This window comes from Engraulis encrasicolus, chromosome 20 (genome assembly GCF_034702125.1).
Source record: "Engraulis encrasicolus isolate BLACKSEA-1 chromosome 20, IST_EnEncr_1.0, whole genome shotgun sequence".
Lineage (NCBI taxonomy): Eukaryota > Metazoa > Chordata > Actinopteri > Clupeiformes > Engraulidae > Engraulis > Engraulis encrasicolus.
Genome location: NC_085876.1, coordinates 18,071,706 through 18,092,052, shown reverse-complemented (window position 1 = coordinate 18,092,052; position 20,347 = coordinate 18,071,706). Strand labels below are relative to the sequence as shown.

The 20,347-nt window shown below is 43.6% G+C and overlaps 1 protein-coding gene across 1 annotated transcript in view; it reads left to right on the top strand.

Annotated features, from left to right (window-relative positions):
• Positions 1–2,359: 2,359 nt before the first annotated feature.
• The window catches only part of enpp2l (ectonucleotide pyrophosphatase/phosphodiesterase 2-like), a 51,922-nt gene continuing 33,934 nt past the window's right edge, over positions 2,360–20,347 (top strand). Inside the window, exons 1-9 of the mRNA XM_063185538.1 lie at positions 2,360–2,704; positions 3,854–3,944; positions 6,419–6,568; positions 7,483–7,608; positions 9,053–9,113; positions 9,825–9,922; positions 10,363–10,442; positions 12,720–12,839; positions 13,169–13,224. Of these exons, the coding sequence (XP_063041608.1) occupies positions 2,684–2,704; positions 3,854–3,944; positions 6,419–6,568; positions 7,483–7,608; positions 9,053–9,113; positions 9,825–9,922; positions 10,363–10,442; positions 12,720–12,839; positions 13,169–13,224 (803 nt within the window). The 5' untranslated portion in view covers positions 2,360–2,683. The remainder of the gene's footprint in view (positions 2,705–3,853; positions 3,945–6,418; positions 6,569–7,482; positions 7,609–9,052; positions 9,114–9,824; positions 9,923–10,362; positions 10,443–12,719; positions 12,840–13,168; positions 13,225–20,347) is intronic.

The following is a 20,347-nucleotide window of genomic DNA, read 5'->3' as shown; positions in this document are numbered from 1 at the left end:
TTTTTTTGGTCCGATCGCGCTGTCGGCTCTTATTTTGAAATCGCGCCACAGACGCAATGAAGAAGCGTGCCGTGCCCCGCCCCCTCAGGCAGTTTCTCCCTCTGTGTCAGTCACTGCAGGCTCCAGACAGAAGCACCTACGACGCTGGCATTAGAGGTTGTGGGTAGACTACAAGGGAAGGACTGTATCAGAGCCTGTAAATAAATTATTCACAAAGTTCTCTATGCATCGTTTTTGAAAGTAATGGTCCACATTTGATTGCAAACAGTGTGTTAGGACTTCGAATTGGTTTAGCAGTAGCTGTAGCTAGTTGCTAACACAAATGAAGGCAAACTGTGTTTGAACTCTGCTGGCAGCTAACTATTGTAGCCTAAAAACGAATTGCTTAATAAACTTTTCACACTTTTAAACAGTCCCCAAATAGTTCGTTTGGAATGCAAAGACCCTCATAAGACTGCAAACAAAGTTATGAGCAACTTGACAATGTATTATTGGCTTTTGCATTTAATCAACATGGCATGTGAGAGCTGCATAAACAAAGTCATAATAAGCAACGTGTTTGAAAAGTGTTATCTTCAGGCTTATTGGTTTTCTCACTAAGAAATAAATCTTTATGAACGTAGTCTGCAAATATAGGCTAACAGATAATCTTATGTTATTTAAAAAAAATACTGAAGGGTGGGTGGCAATGAGAGCAAGGCAGGCACCTCACCCCACAATGCAGGCCCTTTATGAGAGAAATGTTCTCCCATCCTGTCACTAGAAACTAAATATTTGCTGTGGGTGTGAGTGCCTGTGTATTGTGCTTACAAAGGACTTATCATGCTTTATTTTATTTATTTATTTTATTTTTTTTTGGGGGGGGGGGTCATGTCGGCCCGGCCCGGCCCTTTATTGGGAGGAATTTTGAAAAACTGGCCCTCGGGGACTTTTAATTGAGTACCCCTGTTGTATAGGCACCTTTCTTCTCCTTAGCAAGTCTATGGCAGCCCATAGAACCGTAGGTAGGAAAATGCTGTAAATTGGCACACACATTAGGGACAGTCTCAGCATTACCCACAGCGATTTATAGGTCCCCAGTCCCAACGCTCTAGCGCCACCAGCAGGTCAAAGTTGCAGGTACATTTCTGCTTGTAACTTTTGAACCGCTGGGCCAATTTTCATAAACTTGGTATCCCTGGAATCCTTGGGCCAAGACGAATCCAACGCACCATATGACGTCATTTTCCGCCAGGATAGTTTTCCCGCCATTTTGAATTTTGTAAAATTCAATAAAAATGCTAATTTTCCCACAAATTTTGACCAATTCGCCCGAAACTTGGTATATAGTATCTCTGGACTGAGGTACACATGGGGTCTCAAGGAATATTGGATATCTTTTATCGTTTAGCCGTGACAGCCAATCAAAATTGTCGTAAAAGTGGTGAAACAGGAAGTGAGGTCATATCTCAGCAACCGTTTCTTGAATTAGCCTGGGATTTTGTACACACATAGTAGTCCATCCCATGACCTACCACAAAAAAAATCAAATCCCCAGCTCAAACTCTGTAGCGCCACCAGCAGGTCAAAATTTTAGCTACATTTTTGCCTGTATCTTTTGAACCGTACTCCCAATTTTCAAAATATTGGTACACAGGTCATCTTCACACCATGTTGCACCCAGGTATGGATTTTCGTAACGATTGAAAAAACTATCAGCTCACAGCAGACATTCAAAATTGTGGAAAGAATGGAGGGATTTTTTCTCATCTCTCTGTCCCCTCTGCTCCCCTTGCGCACGTTCACTGACACCATTCTCGGCAGGGGGTCGGGACACACAAGAGACGAGAGCTGATGTGTGTGCGTAGTTCTGTTATTGCTCTAAAGTGTCAACCAAAGACCCACTGCCCCAGCCCCTGCACCCCTCAGACTGAAGATTCACCTCTATTCTAATGTCTGTTCAAACTAAACTTGGTTCACATGATCACCTTCCCCTCCAAAGATTGCACACCAACATTGGTGAGATTTGGCCTAAAGGGGGCGCTGCAGTTAATTTTGTTGCAGTGGCGACTTGGGCAAGTTTACTGCTTGGCCCCGCATTGCTGCTTGCAGCTATATTTTTTTACTGAAGTTCTTGACCAACAATACACACTGTCATATGTAGAGCCTGCACCGTAGCCTACTGAGAGGATACCAAATGTCAATATCAGATTTTGTCGCATCATGTCATATTTTCCAGTTTTCTGTAGAGAAAAAAAAATATTGAAGTTATTTCTACCTTCCCTGGACTAAGGTGTGATATGTGTTATAAGCATGTTTTTGTTTCCAATTATTAGTATTCAAGTCTTAAATGACCTTGAGTGAGTCTGACTAAATCTCTCGTTCTCCCTCCTACTCACTCAGCCGCCAGCCCTGCCATAGCCTAGAACATGAGTAGGAGTGAGTGAGGCGATAGTTTAATGCTGACTGTTGTTTGGAGAGCACATCACATCACGAATAGAGCAGTTGTGCTAGGGGGAGCTCAGTCGTAATCATTACTCCGCTCGCATTGGCTTGCAGAAAGGCGCACATTGTGCAAGGTAAACAACGCCACAGAGCCGACCCCACTGCCTGACCATTCGATCTCCCCGGTCAGAAGTGCAGTGGTGCTGGGATCGCGGATTCTTCTGGGAATGCACCAAGGGGATACGGTTTTTGTTGGAACATGTTACTAGTAGGACACTGGGTATGTAGAGAAAATGTTTTGTATGTCTGTGCGTCTCGGCCACCACATATCCTCGTCATGTTTTATTCTGTGCCGCAGTGTCCTTGTAGTTGCAGTGCGTCTGGAGTTTTTTTTTAATTATTATTATTTGCCGGTGAAATCAGAACCCACTGTGACGTTTGCTTTGTAACGATTAAGTATGGGATTTGGGTCAATTGTTATTTAGCTGTAGTTGTAACAGTCTTGGTGTTTTGGTCGTCTTAAGCCTTGCTTAAACCAAGCGGAGATGTTGTGTATTCGTGTGCGTTAGGCTATTGACAAGACTTTTCAGACAGATGATCAAAAGATCAATAAGAAGTAGCATATAGTTGAAACGACTTGTGGAAGCGGACATGTGTTTGTTTAGCTGCATGGACCACGGGCGCATCAGTTAATCATTAACCTCACGCAACGTTTCTTTTTCACGCTGTAAATGAAGGCATTTGATTCAAAATTGCGGCATGATATTCAGCAGCTGTGGTGTGATACTATGTGTTCAACATGTGGATTCTGATGTAAGGATGTGGAAAACCCGTGTGCGTAAATGCGCTCGCCCCAATGACCGGTCAATGTTGTTCTGCTATCAGTGACAGTTTCTGGCCTTTGCCGTGTTTAGACATGTCAAGACCTGTAATCACCCCATCTGCATCCAGGTTTAGCATAGCAGTTAATAATAGTGTCATGAATGAGTCATAAACACAATGCCGTAAACGTTTTATGGCCATAAAAAGTTGACATTGCTTGGCCTGTCTTTGGCATAACCGAATCTCACTTAAAGACAAAGTCATACAATGTTTATGACATTGACATAATGTTTATGACACAGTCATGACTGTATTATGACAATGTTATGACACCGTTATGTCATACGTATGACTCCGGCGTCAAGTAAAGTGTGACCATTAGTTGCCATCCCATGACATGGTAGTATAGTCACCATTCCATGTAAAAGCTGTAACACACCACATAGGCCTACTACAGGGATATTACATGCTGTGTTATAGGCTATGTGTTGTTTTAATGTCATGTGAGGATTGTGGGGAGGTGAAGTGCTGTGCAAGACAAATATATGTGCAAGCAGACATTAGTAGGCCTTCTATCTATCTATGTGACCTTCATTTCTGTCAACAGGTAGTAATTGTCTCTGCACTCCTGATTGGCACTGAAGTCTCCTTGGGATATGTATTTCAAGCTGGACAAGATGTAGACGGGTCATCGAAAGGTGAGATGTGTGTGTGTGTGTGTATGTGTGTGTGTGTGTGTGTGTGTGTGTGTGTGTGTGTGTGTGTGTGTGTGTGTGTGTGTGTGTGTGTGTGTGTGTGTGTGTGTGTGCGTGCGTGCGTGGGGGGGGGTCAGTGTGTGTGTTTTAGTGAGTGTATGTATGCGTGTTTACATGCAGTGTGTGTGTGTGCGTGTGCACATGTGTGGGTGTATGTGTTTAGGTGTGTGTACTTGTGCGTGGGTGGATGTGTCAGTGTGTGTGTGTGTGTGTGTGTGTGTGTGTGTGTGTGTGTGTGTGTGTGTGTGTGTGTGTGTGTGTGTGTGTGTGTGTGTTTGTGTGTGTGTGTGTGTGTGTTTGTGTGTGTGTGTGTGTGTGTGTGTGTGTGTGTGTGTGTGTGTGTGTGTGCGCGCGCGCGCACAGTGACAAGGTTAAGCAATAGATTTATTCACTGAGTTGGCTCAAGAAACAGAGCAAAAGTTTCAAGAGAAAGGGATTGGATGCATTCAAGCATTGGTCAAGAAAATTGCACATTACGTAAGCGCCTGCTTTTGAAAAAAAGATTTAACTGCCCCCTCCCACCCCCCTGCTAGTTCTACATAGATTTTGGGCCTGTTCTGCATTAGTTTTTAGGGGGCCCCTTGGGAGCCCTCTGGGGGGGGGGGGGGGGGGGGGGGCAGAGGACTTTGTATTGTGTTGATGTGTGACGCCTCTGGCGCTGACATTGAGAATTAAAAAAAAAAAGTTATGAAAGGATCCTCATTAGCTGTGGCACAGTTTGCTAGTATTCCTGGACTCCCCAATTCAAGCCATATCGCACCACTTCAATGGTTAACCCCTTAGTGCAGAGCCTATGTTATAACCTTACTGTCACCAAAATTGTAATGTCTTTGTCTTAATCTGTTACTTAAGTCTCTCAGAACTGTCATAGCAATGTTGTTGTGATGTAGTTGGGTATTTTCAGCAAATAGTGAATAGGCCCGCCGGCTACCCCATCTGCACTAAGATGCTACGAAACGTTCAGAATACTCTACACAGTGCAATATTCTCTAAAAGATATTCAATATTTAAAAAAGAAACATGTTTCTTCAATGAATTACAGTGTAACTCCACGTTTAAGTGCAATGAGCAGACTGACCAACATTTCCCCACTGTTTCACTCTATTGTGTGGCGAGTGCATGAGCATGTGGTCTCTCTAAAGCAGGAGAGTATTCCTAGAACCTGGCTCAGTAGTAAACCAGGTTAAGTTAAACCTTGAGGTAGTAGTAAGTCGTCTAATAGAAGAGCCAGGAGTCTTCAATTTACTTAACTAAATTAAACCTGTCGGGCATCTATTAGCAGGTTTACTGTAAATTACCTATACTTCCTGTAGGTTAAATAGGGTGAGTTAATCTATGAGTGCGTTACAATATGCGACCTTGCCTCCTCCACTTGTGCTTGTTTCCTCGTACCAGGAAGTAATATGTCATGATGACATCACTGACAATAGCATTATATTTCAATATCTTGCAAAAGCTCAATTGTGAAGTCTTTTTCTCATTTGCAATTGGGATGATGAATGAAAAACAGTCCCTCAAAAGTTGTTGTGGCTAGGCTGACAGCTGGGAAACTTTATTGTTTTCTCCACGGAGGAGGGGCCAGGAGGCGGGGCGAGGCCACAAGCACAAGTGGAGGAGGCAAGGTTGCATATTGTAACGCACTCATTTTCTTTGTAGAGTAAGATGATTCAAGCCTCTGCATTTCCTGGATCCATGTGATATCATGTGAACGCCCCTTTAGGAGACCTGTGGTTAGAAGACCTGTGGTTAGGAGACCTTAGGAAATGGAATTCCCTTGGCAGTGTAGATGGCGGTAGCGCACATCTTATTGAAGCCTTTTACATTTTAAAAAAACATATTGATTTAGGTTATGCAACATCAGCAGATAACTAGCAAACAGTGATACCTTCTTTGGAATAGGCCTATGTTAAGAAGATTTTTAATGTAAACAAAGTCTGAAAGTGAAAGTGAAAGCCCAACGAGGAAACTCCAACTCCCATTGTCATTGTGACACAGCACTCTACAGCACTCCAGTGAAGTGTTCACTTCACACTGCACACAACAAAATTGCATTTATGCTTCACCCATGCAAGGGGGCAGCCCTCAATGGCGCCCCAAGGGAGCAGTGCGGCGGGATGGTACCATGTTCAGGGTACCTCAGTCATGGAGGAGGGTGGGGGAGAGCACTGGTTAATTACTCCCCCCACCAACCTGGCGGGTCGGGAGTCGAACCGGCAACCTTTGGGTTACAAGTATGATACCCTAACCGCTTACCCATAAACAAAGTCTGCCCCCATTAGCTTAGCGTTTGGAAAGGGCTGAGTTGAAAAATGCAGCATCACCGGGTACTGACAAGTCAAGAGTAGCATGAGCAATACATCAGCATATTGAAATTGGCAGAAGTTCTCCTTTAACCATGTTCTTGGACTACCCCTCAGGTTTCGAGGCTCCATTTGTGAGCTCCAACGGGTCGTGTAAGGGTCGCTGCTTTGAGCTGAACGAGGAGGCGCCTGACTGCCGCTGCGACAACCTCTGCAAGACGTATTACAAGTGCTGCAGGGACTTTGACGAGCAATGCCTCAAGACAGGTGCGTTTATTTACTATTTTTAGGATTCTTGCACACCTCCTTTTGCCAGGTGCGTAGGAGTGGATCCACTGGGTCACCAGTGTATAGAGACAAAGAAGCTCCTGTACACTGTTCACATTTGCAGAGTTTTTACTTGCGACGTTTCGGTCTGTGAGGAAGGTAAAAGAGTAAAAACTCTGCAAATGTGAACAGTGTGCGGGAGCTTCTTTGTCTCCATAGGTGCGTTTATTTAGCAAATGCCTCAAGGCAGGTGTGTTTTGTTTTGTACATGTGTGTACTTGCGCTTGCTGTGTGCCTGTGTGTGTTCAGCAATTTGTGAAACGCGCCGTGTTTTGTGTGCCTGTACTTTCACTTTCACGTGTGCATGTGTGGATTTAGCAATGCCTCAAGAAAGGTGTGTTTTTTACTTGTGTGCACTTGCGCGTGCTGTGTGCATGCGTGTGTTTAGCAATGCCTGAGGCATGGTGTGTTTTGTGTATGTGTATACTTGCACGCGTGTTTGTGTGTTTACGTGTTTGCGTTTGTGTTGAGTATGGGCATACATACTTCTGTGTATGTTGTGTGTGTGTTTGTGTGTGTGTGTGTGTGTGTGTGTGTGTGTGTGTGTGTAGTGGTGTGAAGGTCTGCATGCATGCGTGCACATACATGCACAGTATGTATGCATGCATATGCCTGTAGGATTGTGTGCTTGTGTAGGTGTCCAAGTGTGTATAAAAATGTGCTCCAACAACACTCCCCCCCCACTCCGCCAACAAAGGGAAAAGCAGAAAGAGAAAGTGCCTTTTATTGCATCAACAGAAATGCAATCACAGTCAAACAGGGGGGGTGGGGGAAACTATTGCCTAATGCTTTGCTCATGAGTAGGGGCATGATTTGAGTTTACGAGTCTCTCTGCATGTGTGTGTGTGTGCCAGCTGGAGGCTTCGAGTGTTCGCCGGATCGCTGTGGCGAGGTGAGGAACCCGGACCATGCGTGCCACTGCTCGGAAGACTGTCTGGAGAGAGGAGACTGCTGCACCAACTACAAGGCCACATGCAAAGGTGAGCTGGCCTCTACTACTGCATAACTTTTTTTGCAAAAGTATTTTTTGGGGCTTTTTAGTCGTTATTATTATAGGACAGTGTGAGAGTAGACAGGAAATGACTGAGAGAGAGAGATGGGGCAGGGTCGGGAAATGATTGCACTGACTCAAACCGGGGTCCCCGTGGGCAACGTAAGCCCAAATGTCGGGGGCTTAGTGCGCTGCGCCACAGCGCCCCTACTACTGAATGACTAACTAGAAATGCACTCAGAGATTGCAGACCTCCGCCAAGGAAGCTGTCTGATAAAACATTTGACTATGTTACACCCTATTTTTTTTTATTTGAAGTATTTCTGTCTTCTTTTTGTGGAGTTAGAAACTGGCAAGTCGAAATTTGGTCTGTCCCGCAATTTTAATTTGCAGTCACTAGGGGCATCTAGATTTCTAGGCTAGCAATGATGAAGAATCTTTTAAAAAATCCTGGTTCCGGTTCGAGATCCGGATCACCACCAGAATTCAATCACTTGTTCCTTTGGTCATTTCCAACAACTCCACAAAGTGTCATCCAAATCCGTTCATAAGTTTTAGAGATATCTTGCTGACAAACAAATAGACCGACAAAAACCAACGTGACCGAAAACATAACCTCCTTGGCAGAGGTAATAGCACTCCTGATTGTAGCCTATTACTGCAGATGGGCAATCTGTAGCGGCCACTTAGGGAGGTTCCAGAGCAGGGGTTCAATTGTAACGTGCAGTCAGATTTCAGTTGTGCTGTGAGATGGGGAGTGTGTCTATGTTCCGACAGCCCACTGGTCCCAGAGCCCATTGGTCAAACCTCACTAAGATTTGTATCATTAATTTTCAGGCCCATTGGTCCCACAGCCCATTGGTCCCACAACATATTCCTGCTGCTCCATGTTCTCACATTTCTAAGAATTTATTCAAATTTAGGCAGAGAGAAAGACACTTTCTCTTAGTTTACTCGGAAATGTGGGAACATGGAGTTTTGGAACATAGGGCCTATATTTCAATCATTTCTTCAAAATATAGGAACATGGAGCAGCAGGAATAAGCTGTGGGATCATTGGGCTGTGGGACCAATGGGCACTGGGACCAATGGCTGTGGGAACATAGAGCTGACCCAGTAATGTGCTAGCCATAGACATAGATTAACCTAGACTGGGCAATGGGCCTCGAAATTTTTGGATTTCTCAGCAGTCAGACCAAAGCAGACCGCCATCTTGGTGAAGACTCCCGTAACCAGAAAATTTTACGTAAACGATGGGGCGCGAAAATCGCAAAGATGTCTGCGCCCAGTCAATCCGAAATTCTGCTAGTGTCTTGAACCGCCCATTGCCAGTCTAGGTTAATCTATGTCTATGGTGCTAGCTCAGTAGTGCTGTATGATGCTAGCTGAGCCCTGTGTTTGTGCGTGTCCTCTGTTCTGTCTCTGGGGGTCAGGTGAGACCACGTGGTTGGAGGGAGACTGTGAGGAGATCCAGACTCCTGAGTGCCCTGCAGGGTGAGTGATCTGTGTGTGTGTGTGTGTGTGTGTGTGTGTGTGTGTGTGTGTGTGTGTGTGTGTGTGTGTGTGTGTGTGTGTGTGTGTGTGTGTGTGTGTGTGTGGATGCACACATGTGAGTGTGTGTGTGTGTGTGTGTGTGTGTGTGTGTGTGTGTGTGTGTGTGTGTGTGTGTGTGTGTGTGTGTGTGTGTGTGTGTGTGTGTGTGTGTATGGTCTGACCTTCACATCCAACCAACTGACAATGAACTGACACTCTAGACATCTGTCACTTCTCCTGCCATTGCACACTGTTATTCAGGGTGATTTGGTGATTGGTGATTGATGGTATATTAGTTTGTGATATTAGTTTACTTTGCACTGTATGTCTGAAGTTACAGTTATGTCTGGATGTCTTTGTAAACTGTTTGATTCCTCTGAATGTTATGGTATTTTAGTATTTTATTATTGCTCAGCATGTTTTGACCCTAACTTTTGCCTTTTACGTGTCTTCTTGTTTAATCAACAAACTCTATTTACTTATTTTTTTATTGTTTCATTACTACAGTACTTTTCAATATTTTTGTTAATTTAACTATTAGAGCTATTGAGCTACATGACTAGTATGATTTGCGCTTTAAAAATACAGTTATTATTACAGTCAGTGTTTATTATTGCTGCATGGCTGTCATCATGACCTTGAGCCGTGTGACCTCTGACCCCTGGTGTGCAGGTTCATCCGGCCGCCCCTCATCATCATGTCTCTGGACGGCTTCCGGGCATCATACTTGAAGAAAGGCAAAGCTGTCATTCCAAACATCGAGAAACTAAGTACGTTACTGTAAGAGATGCGTACTGTATGTGCTGTTGTTACTGTTTTGTGGGTGTGTGTGTGTGTGTGTGTGTGTGTGTGTGTGTGTGTGTGTGTGTGTGTGTGTGTGTGTGTGTGTGTGTGTGTGTGTGTGTGTGTGTGTGTGTGTGTGTGTGTGTGTGTGAGTTGTGTGTGTGTGTGTGTGTGTGTGTGTGTGTGTGTGTGTGTGTGTGTGTGTGTGTGTGTGTGTGTGTGTGTGTGTGTGTGTGTGTGTGTGTGTGTGTGTGTGTGTGTGGTTGTATGTACAGAACGTAACCATTGATGATGAATCCCTTGATAACTGCTATTCATTCAACTGAGCATCATATATAGTATGTGTGATATGATAAAACATGCAGACCCTAATTGAGTCATAATGAAATGAAATAAACTAATTAAGTGCACTCGTGTTTGTCCACAGGAACATGTGGTACGCATTCCCCCCACATGAGGCCGATGTACCCAGCCAAGACCTTTCCCAACCTCTACAGCCTGGCCACAGTACGTACGCTACGCCGGGGGCTATAGGGGGGGGCAAGAGGGGCATTTTCCCCGGGGCCCAGGGCCCTCCTGTGTGGGTGTTGGGCGCCCTATTGTGACAATGGCAGGCAGTATGGGGGGCCCTATCAGTCTTTTGCCCTTGGGCCCTGTGTGCAATTGTTCTGCCACTGCGCTACGCTCCAATACACCCGGCTGGAGACATGTCGATATGAACTACCTGTAGACCTGAACTACCAAGCTATTAACTTACAACGCACTACAGTAGAGCCCCCTAGAGGTGTTAGCATTTGGGTACCGAAGTTGCTAACTTCTAACAACTACGCTGTCGAGAAATGCACCACAGCCCATCTCGATACAACACTGGCATCCTCTGAATTATTCAGGATGAACATCCCCAAGCCCAGAATAGCTCTTACTGCACGGCGTTGGTGATTTAACCCATTGACGCCTAAGGCACCGGCAAAAAAGGGTGCTGAATGCCTGAGCCCTTTTTAAGAAAAGCTGCCCTCAGCCTATAAAAATCTAAATATCTCAGCTTCTGAAGCACATAAAAATATGCACTAAGCTAAGTAAGACCCTCATCTTTCATTAGAATGTGTTCATTCATCTCAAGCAAACAGAGATTTTTAATAATGTTGTCTCAAATCTCATGAGCCTGAATGTTGCGTAATGCAGCTCCAGGCGCCAAGGCCAATGTTGCGCAACGCAACATCAGGCATCAATGGGTTAAAGTGGCACATCAGAAATGTCATCGTGGCTGTGGTCTTTGCTACTGTGTGTACAGTCTATCTGGTCCTGTTTCTAATCGCACTGTACTAATCTTGTCTTGTCTTCTTACTCTCATTTTGTTCATGTTGTTCATGAATGTGCAATTTGTCCTGGTACACATCATCTTGCTGTCTCAAGATAACATTTTCCTGAATGTGGTGTTGAGTTATTACAGTTTTTTTAACCTCCGGTGGCACGCTGTAATAGTCATTGAAAAGTTAAGTACCATAGCACTACAATACCGTCACAACACAGGGCCTTTAGTAATGTGCTACAACTTTCATTGCCATTCTTATAACAATTTATAACACTGTATCTGAACGATTTAATTGTACATATTTTGAGCTTTTTATTGTCTTTATTGTGATAGGATAGTGAAGATGGCGACAGGACAGCAATAGGAGAGAGAGAGAGAGAGAGAGAGAGAGAGAGAGAGAGAGAGAGAGAGAGAGAGAGAGAGAGAGAGAGGGAGAGAGAGAGAGAGAGAGAGAGATGTGGTAGTGTTGGGAAATGACCCCCGCCAGACTCTAGTGATGTCAACAATAATCGATTCGACAATGCAATGCAATGCGGGGCATGGACAATTCAATTCAATGCGGCAAGTTCCATAATCAATGCGGCAATTTTTTAAGTTTCAATTACTTCCATGGATATTTCAGGAGCAACTGACTGTTAAATGAAATAAAAGCACTTCAAAGCATTGAAAACTGCAAGACTGATACAGAAAACAACCAATAAAATGTTGCTCAGTATGACTACTGACTACTTGTATTACCTCATCATGACTGATGAAACATTTGCTTTGCTTTCAGTAGAAATGTAATGCATTGCAATGCATTGTAGAATCGAATGAAATCGAATCAAAAAATCGCTACCTCCCGAATCATAATCGAATAGAATCATGAGGGCAGTGCCAATGCACACCACTACCAGACTCGAACCCGGGACCTCATGTGTAGTATAGTGCGGGTGCTCTACACAGTACACCACAGCAACCCCCACAAAACTCATTACTGTTAATAATCAGTTCAACAAAGACGCTTTTGCACACCTCTGTAGTTGGGCAGGTGCGTAGGATGTTATCCCAGAGAGGTTGTCAGTCAAGTGCAAAGAAATCCTGCACACTGTCCATTCCACCAACAAACTTTAATACAACGTTTCGGTCATCCGACCTTCTTCTTTACCTGAAGAAGTTTGTTGGTGGAATGGACAGTGTGCGGGATTTCTTTGCGCTATTACTGTTAATGATAAAATCTGCTATGCCTCAGATGTGTTAAAGAGTAGACTAGTAATACCTACTGTACTTCCTTACTAGTCATATCTTAGGCCCTGTTAAAACAAAACTGTACACTTGTCTCACACAAACTTAATTTTCCCCTTTCTCCCTCTCTCTCTCTCTCTCTCTCTCTCTCTCTCTCTCTCTCTCTCTCTCTCTCTCTCTCTCTCTCTCTCTCTCTCTCTCTCTCTCTCTCTCTCTCTCTCTCTCTCTCTCTCTCTCTTTCTCTTCAGGGTCTCTATCCGGAGTCCCATGGCATAGTCTGCAACACCATGCATGACCCGGTGTTTGACGCCAACTTTAACCTGAAGGGCAGGGAGAAGCTCAACCATCGCTGGTGGGGGGGGCAGCCGGTGAGCATTACTATTACAGCACAGTGCAGTTGCATGCCTGCCAGGCCTTCACAAACACAGCATAATGGCTACAGTGTGTGTGTGTGTGTGTGTGTGTGTGTGTGTGTGTGTGTGTGTGTGTGTGTGTGTGTGTGTGTGTGTGTGTGTGTGTGTGTGTGTGTGTGTGTACACCGAGAGGGATCATTATATTTTATGATTGTACGCCTTAAAAAGCAACAGTGTGCGTTTTTTTTTCTGTCTCATAATACGTTTTTATAAGGGTGTGTACTGTAAGCATGTGTTGAGTGTTTATATCCAAGGATTATTGATTGCAACACTTATTTCACCAGATCTGGATCACCTCAGTCAAGCAAGGAGTGAAAGCTGGAACCTTCTTTTGGCCATGGTGAGCTATATTTGCCTCTTGGAAATATGTGTGGTTTTATAATTATAACTGGATCTATAATTAAACTTGGTTATGAGTTTGATCAACAGTACATAAAGTGATTATGAGAAAAAAATGATGTGATTGATGGATTTTTTGGCAACCTGTTGTTTTTCTGTGCGGAACTATCCCAAATGCTGTGCTGGGCGGCTGCTTTTTTTCTTCTTCTTCTGGCTAACAGATTCATAGATTTTTCTCTCTCTTCCCCTTCCCCTGAGGCGTTGGATGTTACTTGGAGTCAGTCAGTCAGGACGTATTTACATACACATGACCTAACAGGCACATGTCTCTCTTGGTCCACCCCTGCTCCCAGGCAGGGATGGACTGGCAATCTGGCATACAGGGCATTTTCCCGGTGGGCCGACAGGCATCAGGGGGCAATGATTTTGATTGTTTTCATTTGTTTCAACATTTCCATTGGGGAATTTAGATGGGGGGCGCTTCATCGGTGCATCCTTAATAATATACAGTGGACTGAACCAACCATAATTGTAGAAAAGGGGGTGGGGGGGTGAGGGGCTGGTCTATGCCAGAAAAGCCCAGGCCGGTTTGTGGTCCCAGTCTAGCCATGCTCCCAGGCAGGCGTCTGGGGAAACAATAGCCTCCCACACGCACGCTGCACTGAGGGGCCATTGATCTCTTGAGAGCCTCCCCTGTCCTGTGTGGAGCTGGGGGCTTTGTGGAGCTGTGTGGAGCTGCTGTGTTTCTGTTTGCTATTGTTAGCATTGTGTGGCGTTGACTTGGCTTCATGCTGCAATAGAAAGCAAAGACGTGTTATCTCAAGGGAGCACATTTCAAAGAGGCAATGTAGTGGGGGCCCCACAATGGAGAATGAGAATGGCCCCCTACGTACGCATGCAGTACGCACACAGACTGGCCGACACACAGGCACACACACACACACACACACACACACATACGTATGTAGTAGAAGAACACACACACACACACATACCCACACACACACACACACACACACACACACACACACACACACACACACACACACACACACACACACACACACACACTCACAAGTTCATGCACGCATGCCATGCACACACTTGCACGCATGCACACGTGGACATTGTTGTCTTAGTTGAAGTAGCCTGAGTCATTCTCTCTCTCTTTCTCTCTCTCTCTCTCTCTCTCTCTCTCTCTCTCTCTCTCTCTCTCTCTCTCTCTCTCTTGCGAGCTCTCTCTCTCTCTTTCTCTCTGTCTTTCTCTCTCTCTCTCTCTCTCTCTCTTTCTCTCTGTCTTTCTCTCTCTCTCTCTTAAATTACACAAGTTTTAACTCTTTAATAATGTAGCAGAACTTTGTATGGAAATGCCGTCTTAATGCCGTCTCTCTCTCTCTCTCTCTCTCTCTCTCTCTCTCTCTCTCTCTCTCTCTCTCTCTCTCTCTTTCTCTTTCTCTCTCGCGCTCTCTCTCTCTCTCTTAAATTACACAAGTTTTAACTCTTTAATAATGTGGCAGAACTTTGTATGGAAATGCCGTCTTAAAGGCATATGTACTCTGTGTTGCAGTACAACTTTTTATGATATGCAAAAGTGTTCGGTGACACTAAGCATGCTATCACAGTGTCATAATAGTGTCATGACACAGTCATAGATAAGTCATAAACATTATGTCCATGTCATAAACATTTTATGACTGTTGTTGGCCTTACGTGACATTCGGTTATGGCTGTTTTGTAGAAGAAGATACCGCGCATCTTGTCCATCGTGCTGCAATTTATTAACAAAACAACGTTTCGGCCCGTATGGCCTTTCTCAAAATCTTCTTCTACAAAATTGATCTTGCACCCGCTACCTGCACCTCGAAACCTCTGGTGTGCGTTTTTTTCCTCCTTCAAAAGATATTCGAATGTCACTTAAAGGCCAACAGTCATAAACTGTTCATGACATGGATATAATGTTTATGACACATGCATAACTGTGCCATGACACTATTATGACACTGTAATGACATGCCTATGACACCGGCGTCAAGTGTTACCAGGTGTTTTTCTGTTGAATTGATCTGATTATTCAACAAGGACACATGGCAAAAACAAATAGGCCTAAATCAGAAGTAGTTTATTGATGTACCGGTATTTATTTGTTGTTGATAGGCTAAGTGGTTGTGTGTGCCATACTGTCCTGTTGGCAGAGTTCTTGGTGTGTTGATACAGCTTCTTGAGCAGATTAACCGTTTTATGAAATGTTTTGTGATAGCTACTTTAGAATAACGGTCTCATAAAACACTATGAATGGACTTATTATAAGCAAAACATTTATATATGTTTATAAATGAATAAGAATCAACTTACGACTGGCTGGACAGCGGTGTACAAATCGGCTCCTACTAGATGAGTTTTATGTGCATTTACCTGACGAACACTATACAGCAGTGGTTCTTAACCTTTTTTTCTCAACGCACCCCTTTACCTGTGCCCAAGAGAAGCCGCGCACCCCCAACCCATTATTTAAGTAATTAATTACAATGATTATTGTTTGAGAGATGAATCAATACCTTAATGACTTTACATGGGGACCAAAACATGTTTTAATTTGGTTTTGATTTGGCCTAATTGTAATGTTCACTAGCAGAATTTTGGTCACAACCTCAACACAAACAAAATTCTGTGCACCCCCTGAAATCTCTGGCGCACCTCCAGGGGGTGCCCGCACCCCAGGTTATATATCTATATCTTTATATCCAGTGGTTTCATGTCTTTTGCTCTTTGGAGGACAAACTTTTAGGACTGCTGCGGCTGTTATGTTATGTTATGTTATGTTATGTTATGTTATGTTATGTTATGTTATGTTATGTTATGTTATGTTATGTTATGTTATGTTATGTTATGTTATGTTATGTTATGTTATGTTATGTTACCATAGTATTTCATACTCATTTACAATAATTTGTAAATGTTTTGTTGATTGTTACTTCATTATTTACTTAATGTTTTTACAACTTTTTTAGAGAGAATTCTGAAGTGTTACCATGTAACATTTCGATGTGCCAGAGGATGTACAGCAGTGTTTCTCAAAGTGGGGCGTAAGCCCCCCTGGGGGGGCGCAGAGGCATCTCAGGGGGGGCTTGTGACATCTGATTTTGGGTTTTTTCCCCAAGGAAATGATTTCCTGTCTCGCCAATAAGTCAATAAGTTTAAAGCCCTCACCAACATTATTTATATTATTAATTGTCATTCATTTGAATGCCATAGGAAATGAACACACATCTGCATTCGACTGCAGTCCCTCGTTGTTTTATCTCACCAGTCAACTTTCATTTGATTCTGCGCAGCGGTCGTAAAATCAGTCTGCGCGAGTAGCCAATTGCTGTTTCTTGGGGAGGCTCGGAAGCATTCAGACCCTCTGAAGGGGGGAATGATGGAAAGGTTTGGCGGAAGGTTTGGCAGGAAAAGTATAGCAAAACAAAATAAATAATTGAATTACTTGACTAACCAAATAAACCAAAAGCTAAACAATATTCCCATTACGTAGTTAGACCCGCCGTCATAGTCCGACACTACGGTTGTGAAAGGGGGTGCACAGAAAAAAAGTGTTCTTCTGACCCATGTAAAGGCTGGAATCTACTGGTATATGAAGGGCCTTGACTTTGTTAAGTTTGTGAAGACCCGTGCAAGGGTAGTGTTTCTCAACGGGGGCTGTACAGCCCCCCATGGGGCGTTGAGAAGGATGCCGTTGAGAGGGATACAGTTGAGAGGGGGCGTTGCTTAGTTGCTATTGAGGTTCATTTGTCTATTTTGTTTTTTAATACCAAGGAGGGTGTTGGGAGGCTTATAATGAATAAGTCAAGGGGGTGTTGGAGGGCTTAGGGTGAGGTCCAGGGGGCGTTTGTTCAAAAAAGGTTGAGAACCACTGTGCTAGGGCATTTATAACAATGTCCAGATGCAGTGGCTTATTTCACCATGCTTTATATCCAAAGGTTTTGTTTTTCCCCGCATGTCAATGTGAAAGTGTGCAGCTTTAGCGATTGCTACTACGGTGCGTCTGTCTAATATAAGCCCTGGCCACAAAACTGACACATTTGGCCTAGTTTCCCTGAGCTACAGCAGTTCAGCTACAGCAAGACTCCTACGGTTGGCTAAGCCCCTGCCGAGGTTTGTAATAGAGTGAAAATGATCCACAGGCCTCACAGGCTGAATCTATTTAGCTCTCCTGGAGGTCTGAAGTGGGTGGGCCATATGTCATAAAAAATCTATACGATTTCTCCACTTGGGCAGATTCGAGACGATCTTGTACTCGTTTTCACGATTCACAATTTGATATCGTCATATTGCCCACCCCTAGTCTGAAGGGTTTGACAGCTTTGAGTACCAAGCCAGGGACAAAATCTTCAGAAAGATTGCCGTACAATATAATGGGGACCCAATGGGGCTCCTTTTTCCCTGGGCCCGGGATGACTGACCGATTTGTTCATTTGTCCCCCTGTCTACTCTGCAGGCCTGGGTTTGGGCTTGAGTTTCTGCCAATTCCATGAAGGCAAACGCTTAATGTGTTATTACACGGCCCCCTTGATGACTTGGTTGTTACCAGAATGCCAGTGACCAAAGTGTCTTGTACTACATTACTTAAGTCTCTGTGTACAGGTGATAATGTCGTAATACTGTTGTTGTAAAGTTTTTTCAGTGACTACATATTACTACATTGCACTGGGAGAACGGTGTGCATTTTGAGCCCACTTTGTACAAACTGACCTAGGCTCACAAACTTTGTACAAACTGACCTAGGCTCACAAGGGTAGTGTGAGCAACTCAACTACATGTTCACATTGACTTGAGTCCTCCTTTAGCTTTGAAGTGTGGGGAAAACTCCTGTGTTCAGTGCAGGCTCGTGGTGGCTTTACTGGGTTTATGTTTGTGACACTAATTGTAGCGTCCATATGCCTTATCATTGTACGTTTTTGTATTGGCTTTTAACTTGACGTTCACCGTGGTGTCACGTGACTCCTAGTTGGCAATTAGAATTTGTATTTAGGCACCTGGGCATCGGTAGACTGGCAGGGAGAGGGGTTAGGAATGGGAGAGCACAATATTTGTTGACCGCTTGCTTTGCACAATTTGAAATATTGCTCTCTATTACGCACGACCGCACTTTACCCTCGCACCGGTAGCCAACTGCACGGTGGTGGGTTTTAAGGAGGTTTTAACTTTTGTATTGGATCTTAACATTGAACAAATAAAGGACAACAAACGAAGAGAGAAATGTTTGCGCGTCAGCTTCGTGACTCCCTTACTAGCCTCTCGGTGGCACAAGGATTGTAGCCACTACACTAATCATTAGGTGGTTGTTTAGGTGTTTATAAAGAGTTTAGCTTGGGTTAAGGTCTTTGGTTAGATTATACTGACATGTATGGGTTTTAGTAGAAACTGCGCTGAAAGCGGCCTTATGTTTAAAATTAATGCACTAATCAGTCAGACTTCACAAGATTTGGATCTCACAGAGACAGCGAGAGAACATTAAGGAATAGGCCACAGCTCTTAGGTGTACCTGAATAAGCTTACTACATGAACCCATTAATCACAATGAAAGTTGGGCTACAGCATAATGTTTAAATCGAACTCGTCATTAAGTCCTATAGGCATAAGTGTCTGCAGTGTAAAAATCCAATATGCATGGCGTCTTCTAAGTAGTAGGTCATGGTCCCCTCCTCTGCGTGGCAGGTTGACCCGCTCAATGCCACAAAAGCGCAGGGTTAAGATGTCGTGCCCTTTGTCATTGAAGTGGACCGTGACTGGATAGTCGAGGTCATTTCTTTGGATGGTGATTTTGTGCTCACTGATTTGTTGTTTCAATTGTCTTTTTGTTTTGCCCACATACATCAGGTCACATGGACATGTTAAAATATAAATCACATGTGTGGATGCACAAGTGATCATACTTTTGATGGGCAATGTTTTGTTACTATGAGGGTGGCGGAATGTATGTGTTCTTTTTTGTGATTCACTGTTTTTTTTATTTATGAACAAATTCCCAAGCTGGGAAACAAAGGCATTACAAAGTCAGTGATCAATACTCACCCACCCCACCCCAATATTAGATACAAATCAACATGACCCATTAGGTCATAAGTGAAAAATTGAAGAAAAAAAGGATACAAAAAAACCTAAAGTTAAAACTAGCAATAGTCACAGCATGTTATTTAGGCTACCTACCATACAGTAATGACATACAAATATCAAAATGTAAAAATAAGAGAGAAAAAAGCAAAAACAAAACAAAGCATGTGAGACATCTCATTGTGCGTGATACGTCAGCAAGTCTGTAACTCCCTCTGCAGTTCTTTCCCACATCTGTATTGTGGAGACTCTTGCTTCATGGATTCTTGCAGTAGACAGTTCCATCATTATAACATCTTGAAAGTACAACAGCCATTTTCTAATTGGAAGCTTATGTGAGGGAGCTATCTCTGAACAATTAGTTTTTTTGCGGCTGTTAGGCCTGCAAGCAACACTTTTCGCTTTCTCTGTACATTCAAAATGAGAGTCATCATTCAGTAATAGTAAGCTTGGTTGTAATGGGATCTCTAGTTCTAATAATTCAGACAAATTAAAAGTTACCCTTTCCCAAAAAGACTTAACCTCTTTACAATCCCAAACCATATGTTTATACGTACCTGGGATATCTTTATTGCATAAACAGCATAGGCTATTTGTGTGCTTCGCATGGAACCTATCGATGGGCGTCCAGTAGGCCCTGTGACAAAACTTGAAATGAATCAACTGGTGATTGGGGTTCTTTGACGCACTGAAAACATTATCCCATACCCCTTCCCAGTCTATAGAATCTGTCTCTAAATCGTTTTCCCACTTAGCTAATATAGGAAGGGTACAGTACGATGATTTTAAGAGCCATTGATATAAGGAATGTATGTGTTCTGTATGTGTTATTGCACTTGTGCGTAATTACCGCATCTGTAATTCCCCTTCGGGAGTGGGCATAATAGTCTTTGAGATGTGCACCTTGGTTTGTGATGTGCAAAGTCCGCGTGAACTAGCATGTCTCTTAAGTTCTTTTCCCTCTTGTGGACAGAAAGGGGCATTTCTTTCATGATGTGTGTGAGTTTGCGGTC